The sequence below is a fragment of the Choloepus didactylus genome, chromosome 8 (assembly GCF_015220235.1).
Source record: "Choloepus didactylus isolate mChoDid1 chromosome 8, mChoDid1.pri, whole genome shotgun sequence".
In the NCBI taxonomy this organism is placed as follows: Eukaryota; Metazoa; Chordata; class Mammalia; order Pilosa; family Megalonychidae; genus Choloepus; species Choloepus didactylus.
The window spans coordinates 63,235,939-63,252,918 of record NC_051314.1 but is presented as its reverse complement, the minus strand read 5'-3'; the positions used below and the strand labels follow the sequence as shown (position 1 = coordinate 63,252,918).

General features: G+C 36.6%; 1 protein-coding gene across 1 annotated transcript; it reads right to left on the bottom strand.

The window, feature by feature from the left end:
• Window positions 1-629: 629 nt before the first annotated feature.
• On the bottom strand, window positions 630-16,258 carry IL26 (interleukin 26). The gene is made up of 5 exons (XM_037845001.1): window positions 16,088-16,258; window positions 15,946-16,002; window positions 15,632-15,766; window positions 803-868; window positions 630-716 (listed from the first exon to the last, which is right to left on the bottom strand). The coding sequence occupies exons 1-5, from the start codon at window positions 16,256-16,258 to the stop codon at window positions 630-632; spliced, it is 516 nt and encodes a 171-aa protein (XP_037700929.1).
• Between the last annotated feature and the right edge of the window lie 722 nt (window positions 16,259-16,980).

Genomic DNA, 16,980 nt, shown 5'->3' with positions numbered 1-16,980 from the left:
AGCATTATCAAGCTTTGGCATCATTTCAGTTCTGGTTACTTGTGGTCTTTGTAGCTTGGATTATCTAATATTTCTGATAAATCATTCAAAGCAATTAGTTGGCTGTATGCCCTATCTGATCTGATTTGGTTGTTATCCATTGCACTTATTGAAATTCTAATACATCCAGGAAAAAGAAACTGTTTAATTAAAATTAATTTCTGCTAAAAGCTAAGTTCATATTTAACAATTGGACATATTTAACAATCATCAAACCCTTAAGTATATAATAATCATATACATAGCATCTACATAAGTCTCTATAACCTTATATTGTCATTTTCCCTCTATAAATATTACGTGTACTGATTCAGGTTGTATGACTTTAAATTAAATTTATACAACATACTTGTGAATAACAAAACATGTTCAGGATGAAAACATTCTTTAAAAATACAGAAAATATATATGTATTCTTGATAATTTACTTATCTCTAAACTTCAAAACATTCAATTCCTCTAACCTATTCTGAAGTTACTAGCAATACTGGATACAAATTTTTTTTAAGGAAATACCATTTAAATTTGTTTCTGGTGGTTCATGCAGTATTTCAAAACAACTATCAAATTAATGCTCTTGGCTTCTTGATTTACTTAATGCTTTCCAGGAATTTTTTAATCCAGGAAAGAAGAATATCCAATTCACTGATGGCTTTGTAGATTCCTTTGTTTCCAATCTGCAGATAAAGTACAAATATAAATGTAGAACATTTTCATACTTTAAAAAGAAAAGTGTTTGAAAGCAAGGGTTTGGAATACATACTCTATAAAATGTTCTTTTCATCCTGGTGATGGATTTCATCTCTCTAGCTGATGAAGCACAGGAAATCTAAGAAATCAAAAGTACATACAGATAATACTATTGAAAAGGCACTAGTAATATTCACTCTTCGTATCTATTAAGCATGTACTACATGCACTGGCAGCTAAATACTGCATCGTCTCTGTCCTCACAGGGCTTACAGCCTTCTGGTAGAGAGAGATGGTAAATAAAGAAACAAACAAAAAGTAAAAATTTACAATTAATGATAAATTTGTATTTGTAATATACATGACTCTATGACAGAAACGTAGGGGTGACATACTTTCAATAGAGTGGTCAGGGAAAATCCTTTGAAGGATGACATTTAAATTGAGATGTAAAAAACGAGAAGGAGTCAGGAAATGAAAAGAGAGGAAGAGGGAGTGAGGAGGATGCCCGGGGAGGACAATTCAGGCAGAGGGAAAGGTGTTGCAAAGGCTCTGAGGCAGGAAAGAACTTAGAGCTTTGCAGAAACTTAGAGGAGGCAAGCCTGGCTGGAGCAAGTGAGCGAGAGAGAGAGGCATGAGAGATGTGGGGCTAGGTTAGGAGTTGGGATTTTGTCATAAATGCAGGGCAAAGGCATTGAAACAGAAATGGCAAGACTAAATATGTCTTTCAAAAAATCACTGTGGCTACTATGCATAATACACAGTATGACATTCAGCTGTAGTTTGCCAGGAGAAAGCACCTGGAAAATTAATATTGGTTTAAAATTAGGACAAGATTCTGACATCTTAAGAAACTGGCTTGTGGTTTTCCTGGCTGGTAGAAACTGCCAGGCTCCTTTGAAGAGGTGAATTTTCAAACCCCACCTGAGCACCAGAATGGCTCAGGAGTCAAGCACAGGGAAACTGACATCCCCTTCTGCTCCCCACAAATTTTCCTGTCAGATTAATTCATGAAAAGGGAAGGGAAGAAAATGATAAGAATGTTCAATTTATCTACTTAGTTTTTATTCATAAAATTTTAGCACTAGAATAGACCAAGGAGATAATACAGACCAATTCTTCTAAATTTAGAGACAAAGAAACCAATGTCCAGATTTCACTCAGCCACAGTGTCTCAAGAGGTCCAAACCTAGTGGTAAATTAGTGCAGAAGTACATCCAAAAAATATGAAGATCAGTTAAAACTTAGGAAACACAAGAGCTAAATGATGTTATTCATTTAATATCTATTGAAATGAATAAAACAACATTCATAGCAGCATTATTCACAATAGCCAAAAAGTGGAAATCACCCATGTCCATTGGCAGATGAATGGATAAACAAAATATAGTATATCCACAATGAAATCAATGAAATATTACTTAGCCATAAAAAGGAATGAATTCTATTACATGGGACAACATGGATGAACCTTGAAAGCATTATGCAAAATGAAATCAGCCAAATGCAAAAGGATAAATATTGTATGATTCCACTTAATGAAATATCTAGAATAGGCAAATTCATAGAGACAGACAGTAGATTAGAGGTTACCAGGGGTTGTGAAGAGATGGGAATGAGGAGTTATTAATAGGTACAGTGTTTCTATTTGAGTTGATGGAAAAATTTTGGAAATGTTTAGTGGTGATGATTGCAACATTGTGAATGTACTCAATGCCATAGAATTGTTCAATTATATTGTTTAAAGTGGCAAGTTTTGTGTTACAGTAGGACCTCATTTTGCACAAACTTGACACATGCAAATTCAGGCATATGTGATTGGCAATCAAAAAAAAATAAAGGCAGAGAAAGAGAGAACTAAATTTTTTAAAAATTATTTCTGTGGTTCATTTTGTTTACTTATTGTTACTAGATTGTTTATTTGCCTTATGTATAAAATGTGTGATAGGTATGTTCATATAAGAAATAATAAATAATGGGGTTCACTATTATGCATGATTTTCAACTTAAGCAGAGGGTCTTAGAATGCATTGGTCGTGTAAAAGGAGGTCCTACTGTATATGTATTCTATCACAATAGGATTTTTTTAAATGAATAAAAACTGCCAAGGTCAACCTATGAGTCTCTTTGGGTCAGAAACAAAGAGGAGGGAGGCGGGTGCCTCAGGCTCCTTTTCTTGTCAAAAGCAATAGAACTAAAATGACTACACAGTCATACACCGACCACAACTGCAGGGGCTTCCTGGCGGTGACCCTGTCATGGCTCTGCCCAGTGGGGACTGCGGCTTCAGGTGAAACCTCAGGGAGGAACGAAGAGGCTTTCTTATGCAAGGGGCTTTCCTGATTAGGCACTCGAACATGGAACCCCAATTAAATGAAATGTCATTCCCTAAAGAATTCCATTTTCTCATTAGCACCCCTGTATTACAAAATTTGGTCCGCAGTACTGTGCTCAGCAGCTACAGACACTGAATGTTCGAATTAAGGTGCATTTTGCAGGATTCACAAGCACAGGCTAGCACTCCCTGTGATAAGAGCCTTGAATTTAATAATAGGACTTTCCAGTCCCTTCCAATCCAGTGGGTCAAAAATTTAATATGTGATGCCTCCAGGCAGGACTGGAACAGAGTCCATCCCCAGCCACACTGCTGAAGGGTTATATCCCTCAGCATTAGTGCCGAGGAATCAGACAGGACCCTCCATACACCCCAGATATTCTATGTATGGTCTCTATCAGCGACTGGCAAACATTTTCTGAAAAGAACCAGAAAATAAACATTTTAGGCTTTGCAGGTCAAAAGACTATTGTGTAAATACTTATATAAATATGTATAAAATTATATAAATACTTACGGAGCAAGAGAGTCAACACATTTTCAGAAACCTTTTATTGACAAAATTCAAAAATATAATAATTGAGTACAGTACAATTTTTTTGCAATTAAGTGCTCTAATGAGAAAAGAATTCTTTGGGGAACTAACAGTTTGCTTAATTAGGGTGCAAAGTTAGTGTTCCCTATTATCAAATTGATTGCAAACATTCATCTGTAAAATCCATTCTTAGCTTGTGAGCCATACAAAAACAGGTGGCAGGCCAGATGTGGGCCACAGGCTATGATTTGCTGACCTGTGGTCTGTAAGTACAGCAAGGCAGTGGAACACAATGGATAAGAGCCCCAGCTTTGAATCAGGCAGCCCTGGATTGAAATCCTGATTTTGTCACTTACCAGCTGAGTGATCATGGATAAGTTACTTTAACCTCTCTCAGCCTCCTTTTCCTTATCCATCAAAAGTGATAAAAGTACTTACCTTAAAGACTGTTTTTTGAGGACTCTAAAAAATAATACATAAAGAGTCCTTAGCATAATGCCTTGCAAATCATAAAGCCATGCAAAACTAAATGTTAGCTATTATTATTTCTGCGTGACATAGTAATTTGAAGTTAGTTTTCATCACAATGTGGATATAATCATTTCCATAAATCCATTTGGTACGTTCAAAATCAGTTCCAAGTAAAGAAGTCACTTGAAATATTATTCTATAACAATATATGAGCTGAAATATTAATAGTAATAATAGGCAACATTTCCTAGGGACTTATTAAGTGCAAGGCCTGTTCTCTCACACACTCTTCACAATAATAACTTGGTGACCCTGACTCTTAAGAGTCAAAACTCCATGCCCAAATGACCAATTACACTCCTTCCTTGCCTTCCAGAATACTTCCTGAATTTCATGTTACCTTTCCACCAACTTTTGCAACATGGGTTCTTCCTTTCCTTTGGGATGGATGGAATGTTCTATTCTGTCTTTAGTGTGTAGGTGAACTTAAAGAAGAACATTGTCTTCATCGTCTAATGCTGCTAAGTAAGTCTCCTTATAAGAATTGTGTCATTCTTCATGTTAGTATAAAATATCATTTCCCTCAGAAGTAAAACTACTTGACAAACCTATTATTTTTCTCACTATGTTATAAGGATCCCTTTATTTCCACAAGTAATAAAATTGTATTAGACGAGGTGACGACACACAAGATATGAACAAACTCTTAATTCAATACAGTCAAAATACCATTCCATTTCGGCAAACTGTTCTGAAAGCCAGCTAATTAACCCAGTCTGCCTGGCTCGGTTCCTATAATTATAGACTTAGTTTTCTATTTACAACCATAAGACTACATTTTTCCCATTACTCTACAAGGAAATCCATATTTTTCCTCCAAAGATAAATATTCCAGGTGCTGGTCTTTATAAGCCAGTGCCCAAGCTAATAGAGAAAGAAGGGACATCAGCCACTGAGGACGGAAGCAGCCAGTGTCAGAGCATACAGTCGGAAGGAATTCCTTATTCATTAAACAACCTTCATAGTGTGCTACTATGCCAGGCCCTCAGCTAGGCACAGAGATATAATGATGAGCAGAAGACAGTTAGCAAATAAAATGGTTGTAAATAGAGAAATCAACAAAATACAACAATGAGAAGGTAAAAATTCAGCAGTTCCAGGAGTTCTTTTCTTTATTCTAATTCTCCTTCAAGTCAATACAGAAATATTGAGAAGATTATTAGGTTAAGCTAATGATGGTCAACATTTATTTTGTTAGTATTATGTGCCAGGCACTAATCAGAAGGCTTTGATTACATTAACTAATTTAGTCCTCACGACAACCCTCTGAGGTAGTACAATTATTATCTCCCATTTTACAGATGAGGAAATTGAGGCATAGGTTAATATTTTGCATATGTTCACACAGTGAGCAAATGGGGCTGGGATGGGAAGCCAAACATTCTGGCTACAAAGTCTGCATTTATAACCACTAAATTATATTGGAACTAAGTCAACTAACTCAATCTCTGCTTGAAAACCTTCAAAATCCAGTTACAAAGACAGATTGACTCAAAGATCTCTAATCTGTCTTACATAGGGGAGGAATATAGAAAACAACTTTAAAAGATTGAATTGAGTGTCAGAGGGGTGTGGGGCAGAGTTACCTGAAGACAGACAATGTGATAATAAACAAAGGGAGAGATCGCTTGTGTGTGTGTGTGTGTGTATGTGTGTATGTATCTGTCTTTTGTTTTCTTTGAACATTTGTTTGTCAGATTAGAACTATAAAAGGAAATTTTAGAAATAGCCAGTCTAGTCCCAGTCAAGAAAGAAGCTAGTGGGAAGGCCTATAGAAGTTTGCCCATTATTTTATAAATGGTGATTTGGACTAGATGCTATCTAAGTCCTTCTAGCCTGGAATTATCTAATATCAAAGTAGTTGGCCCAAATATTGCAATTGGAAAAAGAGTGTTCATAAAGAGAGTCAATTCCTGCTGAATCTTAAGGATGCTATAGAAGACGCTCAGATGGGAAGATCAAGTCACATGGCACAATATCAAATGTTCCTGTGCTAGAATGTTAAGACTCAACACTGAGGTAGGAGTTTGAAGACGCCATTCAAATTCTGGAAGGTACAGAAGTTAAGTAACATTAAGGCATTCCTGTCGACTATGTCCTCTGGCCAAAGAACTTTCACTGGCAATGAATGCATCCCACAGCAGGGTGGGAAGTATAAGAAAGGCTTCTGGCCTCCGAGTGTCAAAGGCACATACCACTACAGGAAGAGCAACGACAGTAGAAAAGGAGAAAAACAGGGCCTGGACAGAAGAAAACCGAACAGTGCCAGGGTTGCCACTAGAGCTACCCTCAGGTTTACTGGATGCTTTCTGGAGCTTTGAGCTCCATTTTCTATAAATGACCCTAAGGAAAGATCTGACCCAGAAGGTTTTCATTTTCCTCACTGTTGTAAATGTGTCCACAGGCTTCTTCTACCAAGACCCAGTGAGACAGCCCAGCGTTTACTGCCATAATTCAGATTGCTTTGCCAAGAAAGAGGAATTCATAAAAGAAGGGTTTATTTTTCCTTATATTTCAGTGTATAGTTGTAGTTGCTGAAATGGAATTGCATGACAAAGGAGGTCAGCAATTTTATGAATGGATGAATGATTTGACAAACTCAGTTGAAACAGATGCAATCTAGTAGGGCAAATTATTAGTAGGGCGAGAATAACTAAAGACCAGTTCAAAGAAAACTGTGAAATAAACATTTCCCCAGAAACACACAGGCCACAGCCTAATCATTCATCATTAAATCAACATGTATTTATTGGGCACTATATGCTAGGCATACAATAGTGTCTCTTCCCACAAAGCACTGATTTATTTAATATATAAAAGTACTCTATGTGATGAAAATCATCTCGGGGCGTAAGTGATGGCTCAGAGTCTACTGAGAGCAGACAGTGATACAGAATTACAATAAGTTATAAATACTGTGATTAAAAAAGAAAACAATTTCTCTGGGAGACAGAGGAGGAACAACCAGACTACAGAAACCCAAAAGGTTTCCAGGAAAAAGCAAGTGAGCTGCATCTTGAAGGATCAGTAAGATAAAGTGGGAGGAGCCGGGAGAGGGGATGCAGAGGAAGCAAGCTGCCCCCAGGCTGCAGAGATCAGAAATGACTTACCACCCTTCAGTCTCAGCTGAAATTCCAAGACTAAATTATTTAAGGTACGGCCCCTAACCCCAAACCCTGCTGCAACACATCCTGGAGCTTGCTCCTTTCTCAGCACCACCACAATCTGAAACTAGCTGAAACTGGCTGAAAGTCTTTCCAATAAGGTCTACAACAAGAGAGACATTATCTGTCAATCCCTGCTGAATCCTCAGCATCTGGAATAGTGTTCAGCAAGTACTAGATACTCAATAAATGTTTCTTGAGTGAATGAATGCATGAATCAGTGAATGTATTGCAAGCATGAACTTACTTCCTCAGAGCCTGCAGAAGTCTTTTGGTTTAATAATAGTTTGAAGCATATCCTAGGTGTTAGTGAATTTTATACCTTTGGTAAAAGCAACTGAATAAATAAATAATCAATACAAAACTTAGTTTGTATCCCCAATGCTTACATGTGTTTTAAAAATCAAACATATTTTTGTGTACGACAACTAAAGCAAACGTGGAAAATCACTCTCCACTAATGATTCTGAGGAAACAAGATACATGGGTCAGTGTGTGAGCAGCTACACAGACTGTAGTCCTTCAGAGAACTAACCACCAAGGCTACATTTTCAAAAGAATGGCCTCAAATCCTTTCTAGAAAAAGGATTATATTATATTATAAACAGAATGGTATTCTCACAGCCATTGGGAGAATGTAAAACCATACTTAAGATCTTATACATTTTATTTATCTGGGCATATAACTTCCCACTGGTTTCAACCATATTTTTATTCCTCTTTTAAGTTTACTTGAGTGACTAAAATAATTACCCTAGTGGCTAAGATAGTTCCTACTCTGGCCATAGTATTGGTTTCCTGAAGCTATTTTTCCCCAAAACACAAATAACAGATAAAGGATTAGATTAAAAGACTAAATTAATTTAATTTTGTTATATGACAGCAGACGTAGAGTTTTAAAATCTTATCCACTGAATAACTGCCCAATTTTTCATGTAAGGTTTTACAAATATTATTTGAGGTTCATTTAAAACAGCAGTTAAGAAAGTACGTTGGTGCAGCCTGTTTTTGAAAATAGAAACACAAAAAAATTAAATGTCATTTTGGCAAAAAGAAAGGCACTAGGACACCAACACAAAACCACTGAGACCAGAAAGGTTTATAGGAAATTGAGAAAGAAAAAAACCAAATTAGCTTTATTGGAGGAAAGCATGACTATATCTGCAACCAAGTTTTCATGAAAGGAGGAAAGAGTGACTAACCAATTTGCCAAGTGTCTCTTTGCAAAACTGAATTCATAATCAGACATTAATGTCAACAAAAAATTACAAATGCTCAGCACCAGAGTACATATATATCAGAAGAGTTTAAAAAACATTACCCTCTTTCTATACTCCCTATAATTCCCATGTCATCTGACATAGATAAGCATATACAATCTCACTTACCTAGAATAATCTTGGACCATCACAGATCATTTCTCAATTTTCCAATTATAGAAAAATATACCTGGAAAGGGTCTTTAAATGCCCTAAACAGATACTGGAGTAGGAAGACTTTACCGCCGATTTTTTTAAATTTTCAATGTATCATTTATGAGTTCATGTTATTTCACACATGAGAAAAATTCCTAACTCAGTGATAGAGCTGTGCCCCATAATTTTGACAGTGAAGTTGTATATCATTAACCAAGGAATGAATTTGTCAGCAAAGAGCTTGCATAACCTAATTAGAGAATATATTTACCAAGATTAAAAACCAATTACTCATAAATGATCTTGTTTCTTTAAATTAAATTTGTACTGTAAATTATACACATTACATGTGTTAATGCTAACATTAGGCACTAAAAAGGCATTTGATTAAGAGAACCACCCCTTTGGAAAATGTTGGGAAAATGTAATTGGAAATAAAATAATGTTCTGTGTATGGAAATCATGAGGAAAGACAAAATTTTGCAGAACTACTGCATGCTAGGTGTCCTGCTAGACACCTACATATTATTTCACTTAATTATTCCCAAATCCACAGGATAAGGTTATTATCATTGTTGTTTTTAGCCCTTGATAAATAAGGAAACTTATGCAAGGCCAGAGCAAGTGACAGAGCTGAGATTTGAATTTAAGTCTATCTCTACTATCTGGCTTCTAAACAGGAAATCTAATGCACATTCAGAATTTTTTAACATAGGCTTTTGGACTTTGCATTTAACCAAAGAATAAGACAGAGTTGGTCTCATTTTCTAATTCTTGTTTTATCAGTTCAACCAATTGCAGTCAAAATATATAAATATCTGAAATATACATATATCTGAAATTAAAGACTGAATAATTGGCATTGTTTACAAGTTGATAAGCTAGTTGCAATAGATGATACAAATTACTTGGCAACCCCACTACAAGAAACGGAGACACAAATATTCTATCTGCCAAGACTTATCATATTTTTTAATTAATTATACACAATCAATATGAAGAAATATGTCTCTCTAGTTACCAACTACTGTTCAGGCTCTCCAAGTATTAATTAAAGCAGATGATGAAATCTTGAAAACTAATGGAAATTTTTTTTCACTTTCAACTTTGATCACTAGCAATTAGGCAAATTATTTTATGAGTCTAGTCAAGTTTTCCTTTCAACAGAAGAAAGGAGATGAAAAAAATCAGAACAGAAATCAATGAATCAAAAACAGAAAATCAATAGAGAAAAGAAATGGAACTAACAGCTGGTTCTTTGCAAATATCAATATTATTGATGAACCAGACATATCAGAAACCAGACAAATCAGAAAGTAAGAAAGAAGACAAAAATTGTTAATCTCAGAAATGAGAGAAGTGGCTATAAATTTGAAAAATTTGATGAAATGCACAAAATCATTGAGAGGTACAAACTACCAAAGCTCACACAAGAAGAAATAGCCTTAGAACTAATTTTTAATAGAGTGTATAGTTTAAGATATTTCCACAAAGAAAACTCCAGGCTCAAATGACTTCACTAAAAAATTCTAAAAAACATTGAGAAAAAAAACAAAGGGGCACAAGGAAAATTTTAAGGGTGATGAATATGTTCATTATCTTAATTGTGATGGTAGTTTCAAAAGTATACATGTCAAAATTATATGGATTGAATTGTGTCCCCAAAAATGATATGTTCAAGTCCTCACCTCCAGTCTGGCAAATGTGATCTCCTTTGGAAATGGGATCCTTGAAGGTGGTATTAGTTAGGAAGAGGCCAAACTGGATTAGGGTGGTCCCTAATCCAATGTGACTGGTGTCCCTATAAGGAGAGGAAATTTGGTCTCAGGGAGAGAGAGAAGACAGTCATGCGATGGAGGCAGAGATTGAGTTATGTCACGACCCAGAGAATGCCATGGATTGCTGGCAAGCCACCTCCAGAGCCCTGCCAGCTTCCGAAAAGGACCCATGGCCCTGCCACCTCCGTGATTTCAGACTTCTAGCCTTGAGAACTATGAGACAATAACTTTGTTTTTCTAAGCCACACAGCTTGTGGTATTTTATTACAGCAGCCCTAGGAACTGACACTATCATATTGTATATTTTAAATATGCACAGTTAATTGTATGTCAATTACACCTCAATAAATCTGTTAATAAAGAGATAAATGTATCAACAAATATTAAGCCCACAAAATAGAGTGAGCGAGCATGTGCTATTTCATCAATAAATATTAAACATACAAAATAGAGAGAGATAGAGAGAGAGAGAATAATTTCATGAATACACTTTTGTATGGGGTGACTTTTAACTTTTATCAGGTCTAAAGCAACCTATTCACCCTCCTGCCTGCTTTCTACTTCTGAATTCTCGGTGAATGACACCACCATCCAACCAGCCCCAAGAAGAAACCTGAGGCTCATCCCAGACGCTACTCTCTTCCTCACACTCTTCTTGCCCTTCCCCATGACAGGGAAGGTGTCACCACTTAAATTCAGGCACATTATTGAAATGCTCTTCTCACTGTTTCCTCTGTCTTGAGCCTCAGCCCCTAGAGCCACCAATTCCCCACCCTCCCCCCATTTTAGCCACCGAAGAGGTCCTTCTCAAGTACAGAGTGTTTAATCATGCCTTGCCTTTCAAAGGCTTTCATTTACATCAGAACAAATTCCAACCTCCTTAGCAAGTCCTACACACCTTCCTTTACCTGACCTCTATCAACATCACCTGGATAAAATCTGAACAACACCCTCTTCGCATTTCTCACAGCCACTTTACATTCAAACTCAGTTTCCTGAATATGGTATGTTGTTTCATACCATCAAGTCTTTATTCAAGCTTCTCCCCTGCCACCCCTCCCCTTTATTCTCCTGGAAATTAAGCTCAAGCATCACCTCCTTTGACAAAACTCCTTTGACTCTCCTCCCACTTGTACCCCACAGCTTTATCAAATAGTAATGAGTGACACAATGTTCCCTGGAAAAGAACAAATGGGGGAAAAACAAGACTATTAACTTCCCATCAATATTTTATTTTTACATCTGAGATTTGAACTAAGAAAGTTAAAGCCCAGAGATGTTCAATGGTCAGTTGATGATATGTCAATAAGATAATGTTGTACCATTATCTATAACCATAATCATAAAGTCCATGTAAGTGAACTGCCAAATGGGGAAAAAAAAATATTGTTCCTCTCCAGCTGACAATTTCTGAGCCACTATCTAATTCCTGATAGTACTAGAGTTAATCTTTAGGTTTTCTCTCTGGTGATACAAAAAAGTAAATAAATAAATAAACCCACCGAGGATAACTCAGATATAACTCAAGTTAAACTCCAAATAATGAGATTTGGTATATACATCAAAATTCCATCACTGGACTTACAATATTTCCCCAACCCAAATGCTCCTAAAGATATCAAAGGAAGGCCATTGTAAATTTTTAAAGGAGGAATTCAGTACTTTGATAAGTGAAACATTCCACCTAGTTCAACATATAATCAACTAATTCACTCAGAGTCGTATCTTAGTTGTTAAAATAGGGCAGAGTATGATATGAGAAAAGTTGTTATCACAAATTAAAATACCTTTGCATCTTTAGCACAGTAATCATTTTTAACAATGCTGGGGGTCCATTAAAATTATCAACAGAGTAAAACATCTACACAGAACCAGACACTTAAAAGTACCTTATTACAGGTAACAATTTATAAGAGCTATAGTAATCTCTTGTCTTCAAACCTATTAAGTTCCAAAATAAATAATTATTGGGTTCTCTAAACTATGTAAAGCAATCCACATCATTGTTTTGCATTTTTATTGTTTCCAAGTTCTTTACAAAACAATTTGTTTCAGAAAAGCACATGCCAATGCTTTAATTGTTGGCATAAATTCAAATACCAAGTAACAGCACACATTAAGCAAATGGGTTATATGCCAAAATTCTGGCTGTAAATCAAACTGTTTAGGACTCAGACAGCATTTGACTATGGCAAACATTATAAATTCAGCTTTGGTTTTTAAGCAACCCCTTAAAATCCTATTTAGACTATAGCAATCACACTAACCAAAGCATTATTCCAGAGCCTTGGTCCTGGAAAAGGGGTTGAGCCATTTCCTCCTGTTTCCTGAGCATGGAAGAAGGTTTGGGCCAATTTTGATATATGCTGAAGTTCTGTGGAAATAGCACCCACAGAACTCAGGGTACCTCTCAAAGTCCCCTCCTTCCTGAAACCTTTTCTGTTCCATTCAAACTTGACCATTTCCTGATCTGAATCCCCGGAGGCTTGCTAGTATTTTTATTGTGGTACTTTTACTTTCTTCCTCTTGATAGAAGTGCTTGTGGAATTACTCTGTAGTCCCATTCCTTCCTCTCAGGACCATTCCCCTAATATACACATACACACACACATTGCAAACTCCAAGAAAGGCAAGGTCTGTGTTTTACTCATTTTTTCCCCACAGCACCCCCAACAGCAGGGGCACCAGGAGAAATGCAGCAAAAGTAATTATTTCTTATATGTTGACTGTTTTACACATTGACTATTTTTAGTGACCATTTTTAATTAAGAAACTATCTCATTTAAATTAATGTTGTCTGCCTTCGTGCTTTATAATTTCTCCCTGCTAAACTCTACCCCCCAAATACTAATTCAGAGTTTCTCAGATGTTCCGTAAATTTATATTAAACATATACAACCTGTGTTGCTAAAAATATAGATTTATGATTGGTCCAAAAGAGTAAACACAAGGCAAGCACCTGTTTTCCTAGAGCAACGTCTGAGGAGGCTTTCTAGAGTTCAGGCTAATCATTCCGCTCTAATTTTCACAGTTTCACAGGGGTGGCTAGTTACCCAAGGACATGAAGTCCACAACTTTAGGACAGATTAACAAGAAGCTCACAAGGGTTTGCTTGAGGTGGGAGAACGTAAGGAGAGCGCTGAGTTACGTGGCACTTGAGGAGGCGCCGATCGGATGATGTGTTCATATTTGCCATAGGGGGGAGCCAGACACTTTGGTAAGCAGCGACATCCAGCCGGCGACGCGCCGCACTGCTCTGACCCCATTGTGCTCCAAGTCCCTTAAAAAAGCCATCTCATTTGACAGTGCGAGTTGCTCTGGGGGAAACATGTCTCCAAAAACAAATAAAGGAAGACCAGAGTTCCCAGACAGATCTGTTTTCTAAGGCTTTCATCTAGAACATTGCTTGGTTAGGGTTATAGCTGTTTGAGCCAAGGAAACAAATCAATGGTAAAAAACAGATGTGGGTTTGGAAGTTTCAGGTGTCCAGTTATGCTGTACTGTAATCAGGTAAGGCTTTTTTTTTTTCTAGTGCCACACCCTCATTAACACATTTAATTTAGAAAAACATGGCTAATGCAATGGACACCACGTCCAAGCAGAGAAATCAAGGACTCTAGCAGAACAGGAACTGAAGGGACTTATTTTAAATACCTATAAAAAAGACTGCAGAGGGCCTCCAACCTCCAAATACCGAAAGGAAAAGAATTTTTGTCCCTTGGGATCACTCCACCAATCTATAGTGAATACCAAAGTTCTCATTATTTCCCCCATATCGAGTCCTTCAACAGATTATTGTCCTCCTCTTAGAGTCTTTTAGTGGCAAAAACTCTCTCTTACTTGTGTGATAATAATCTAATCAGCTTGGTGATAAGTAAAAATAAAATTATATAATTATTCAACTTAAATTTAAGAGAATAGATATACTCTCCTGCCTTAATAATATGATCTTTAGGTTAATCTAAAATATACCAAAGATAAGTTGAAGATCTTTCCATTATTTCCAGGCAAATGAATATGTCCAGACTCTCCTCCCTGGGTTCTACAAGGAGGAACCAGAGCATAATTCTTATTGTTGTTGTTATTTTAATGGAATATGAGAGTTTATGAGACGCCATGTAAACTAAGTCCCAAATAAGGACATAGCTTAAACACAAACTAACCAAAGTAAAAAAAGAATGTAGATTTGCTGAAATTTTTTACTTGACTGACCAGCTCACACTCATGAAACAACCCTGCACTATGGGCTGGAATTAGGCACTTAATGGAACAGAAGAAAAAGACATCCTAAATTAAAATTAAAAAAAAAAAAAAAAAAAAATCCACCTCCAACTTCCGAGCATTTAAGTCTCCGTGACAGTGACTCCTGAGGGTAGAAAACTCTTTCTGTCTGGCATGCCAAGGATTGTAGTAATCATCACTATCCCACCTTTGTATGTGGAGCCATACAAAGTCACAGGAAAGTCGATTCTCCTTACAGAGGCAATTCAATTAACATTGCACTGAACCTAAATTTTTATTTATTATTTTTTTTTTTGCATTGGTCACTTATTACTTGTTAATGACTTCTTAGAAATGTGGTCACTTTTTTAATTCCCCATTGCTTCCTGCACCAGCGACCCTACTGTCGTGGCAAATCATTTAGGTACCAAAGAAGACATATACTCCTCTTTTATTTTATTTTTGTTTGTTGTTGTTTGACCTAAGACTATGCTTTAAAAAGAGAGAGCTATAAAATTTGAATAAGTAAGGAAAAAATATCTAAAAGCTCTCATCATTATGGGACTTTAAAAAAAAAAAAGAAAAATAACAGCCTAAACTAGTGTCAGACACATAGTTCAACAAATAATTTGTTAGTTGATAAATGAATTACTTAGGAATCACACGAGAGAATGATTAAAAAAATAGATAATCCTCTTCCATAGGGTTTTTGCCATTCTTTGGGAGATAATAAATAGTGGCATTATGAATTATGCACCGATATTGATGCTATTTCCCTGGCAATGGACTCTCCATGGAACTACAAGCCAATATTAGACAACCCCCTTTACTGACCCTTTGGTGTGGAACAGCTTCCTACATGCTGTTTCCCCGGTCAGGTGGTCTAGAATCAACTCACCATGGTCTGCTGTGCCATACTTTACACAGCGGCTCAATTTCTGCCTAAGGCTATGAAATTCCTCCCACAAAGTGTATTTCCTTGCAAACTTGTAATTGTAGGTGACCAAAACATCTTCCATGAAGAAGGACAGAAGCTGTTCTTGAAATCTGCAGCTTTTCTATAAATAAGATATAAGACATTGCATAAGGCAAAACAGCAGTCCATTTTATTTTTTTAAAATATCACTGAAACATGCCCCTGATTATTACTTAATGACCATCTGGAAAAATTTAAAATGCAGGAAAAAAGCATCAATGAAGTAGAAAAAGGGAAAAGAAAAATGAAAAAAAGGCTTACCATAAACAGCTTTTTTGTTTTCTTTTTTAATAATCTTATATTTTTGATGTAGTCTTCCTACAATAAAACAAAGAGAAACACATTTTATCCAGAATTGCAGATGTCCATTAGGTCATCATTCTAAGCAGGGCCTAATACTTACCGGAATTGTTGCTTTGAGCCGTGCTGCCTTAACATAGAGGGTGTCGACAGCTTGCAATAGTGTTCCCTTTAGGTAACAACTTTTGTTGAAGGAAGCTTGCTTGTGCTTGGCAATGGCAAGAGACAGAGTGACACACAGCAACCCAGACCTCAAAAGGCAATTCACCTGCATTTCCCAACACCCCACTCTATACTGGTTACTCACAGTAGCAGACAGTTAGTTGCTCGTGTTGGTTAGATGAAAGGATAACCTACTTACTTTAGCCCTCAAAGCTGCCTCTCCAATGAGATGCTGTGAGAGATAACTTACAGTTTATATAGAGGAAGATCAGTTGGTTGCTCTATTTTTTAGAGCTTGCTTCATAATCAAATATTGCTAACCACACCACGTGTGATGTCAAGTAAAACTCAGTCTTACTGGTAAGGTTAGGCCTCCATTTCCCCCAAAATTCAGAACGCCAGTTGCGTTTCACAACAGATTTCATTATTTTAAGTCACGCCATGCCAATGAAAGGACCTGATCTCCAGAAGGCCATGTGATTAAAAAAAAAATTTATAATTCCCTGTATGAAAAAAACTGTCCTTTTCTAACCAATATCCCAGAACAATTTAACCACGGGATAGAATGGGGCAGCCCTATGTGATCTGTTCATGACTCCAAATGGGTGTTACTTTACCACTTGCCAAATCCTTCTTGTCACTCCTCCATTCCCCCAGAAATTAACCCTTTTAGGCTAGCATCAAAGCCCAAGAGAAAAGCCGTCCACCCTTCTCAGAATGTTTTTCAACTCAGAACTTGTGATTTCCCTAACATAATTCAAAGATTTGTTTAGAACTGGAGCTGGGATAAAAGCCCACAACATAATAGGTTCTCCACAATTTCTGTCCAAGATT

Coding starts and splice junctions, on each gene's coding strand:
- IL26 (XM_037845001.1), bottom strand. CDS start 16,258: ATGCAGGTGAATTGCCTTTTGAGGTCTGGGTTGCTGTGTGTCACTCTG. Junction 15,767..15,945: donor AAACAAAAAAGCTGTTTATG/GTAAGCCTTTTT, acceptor TCTTATTTATAG/AAAAGCTGCAGATTTCAAGA. Junction 869..15,631: donor GGCAGAAATTGAGCCGCTGT/GTAAAGTATGGC, acceptor TTGATTTCTTAG/ATTTCCTGTGCTTCATCAGC.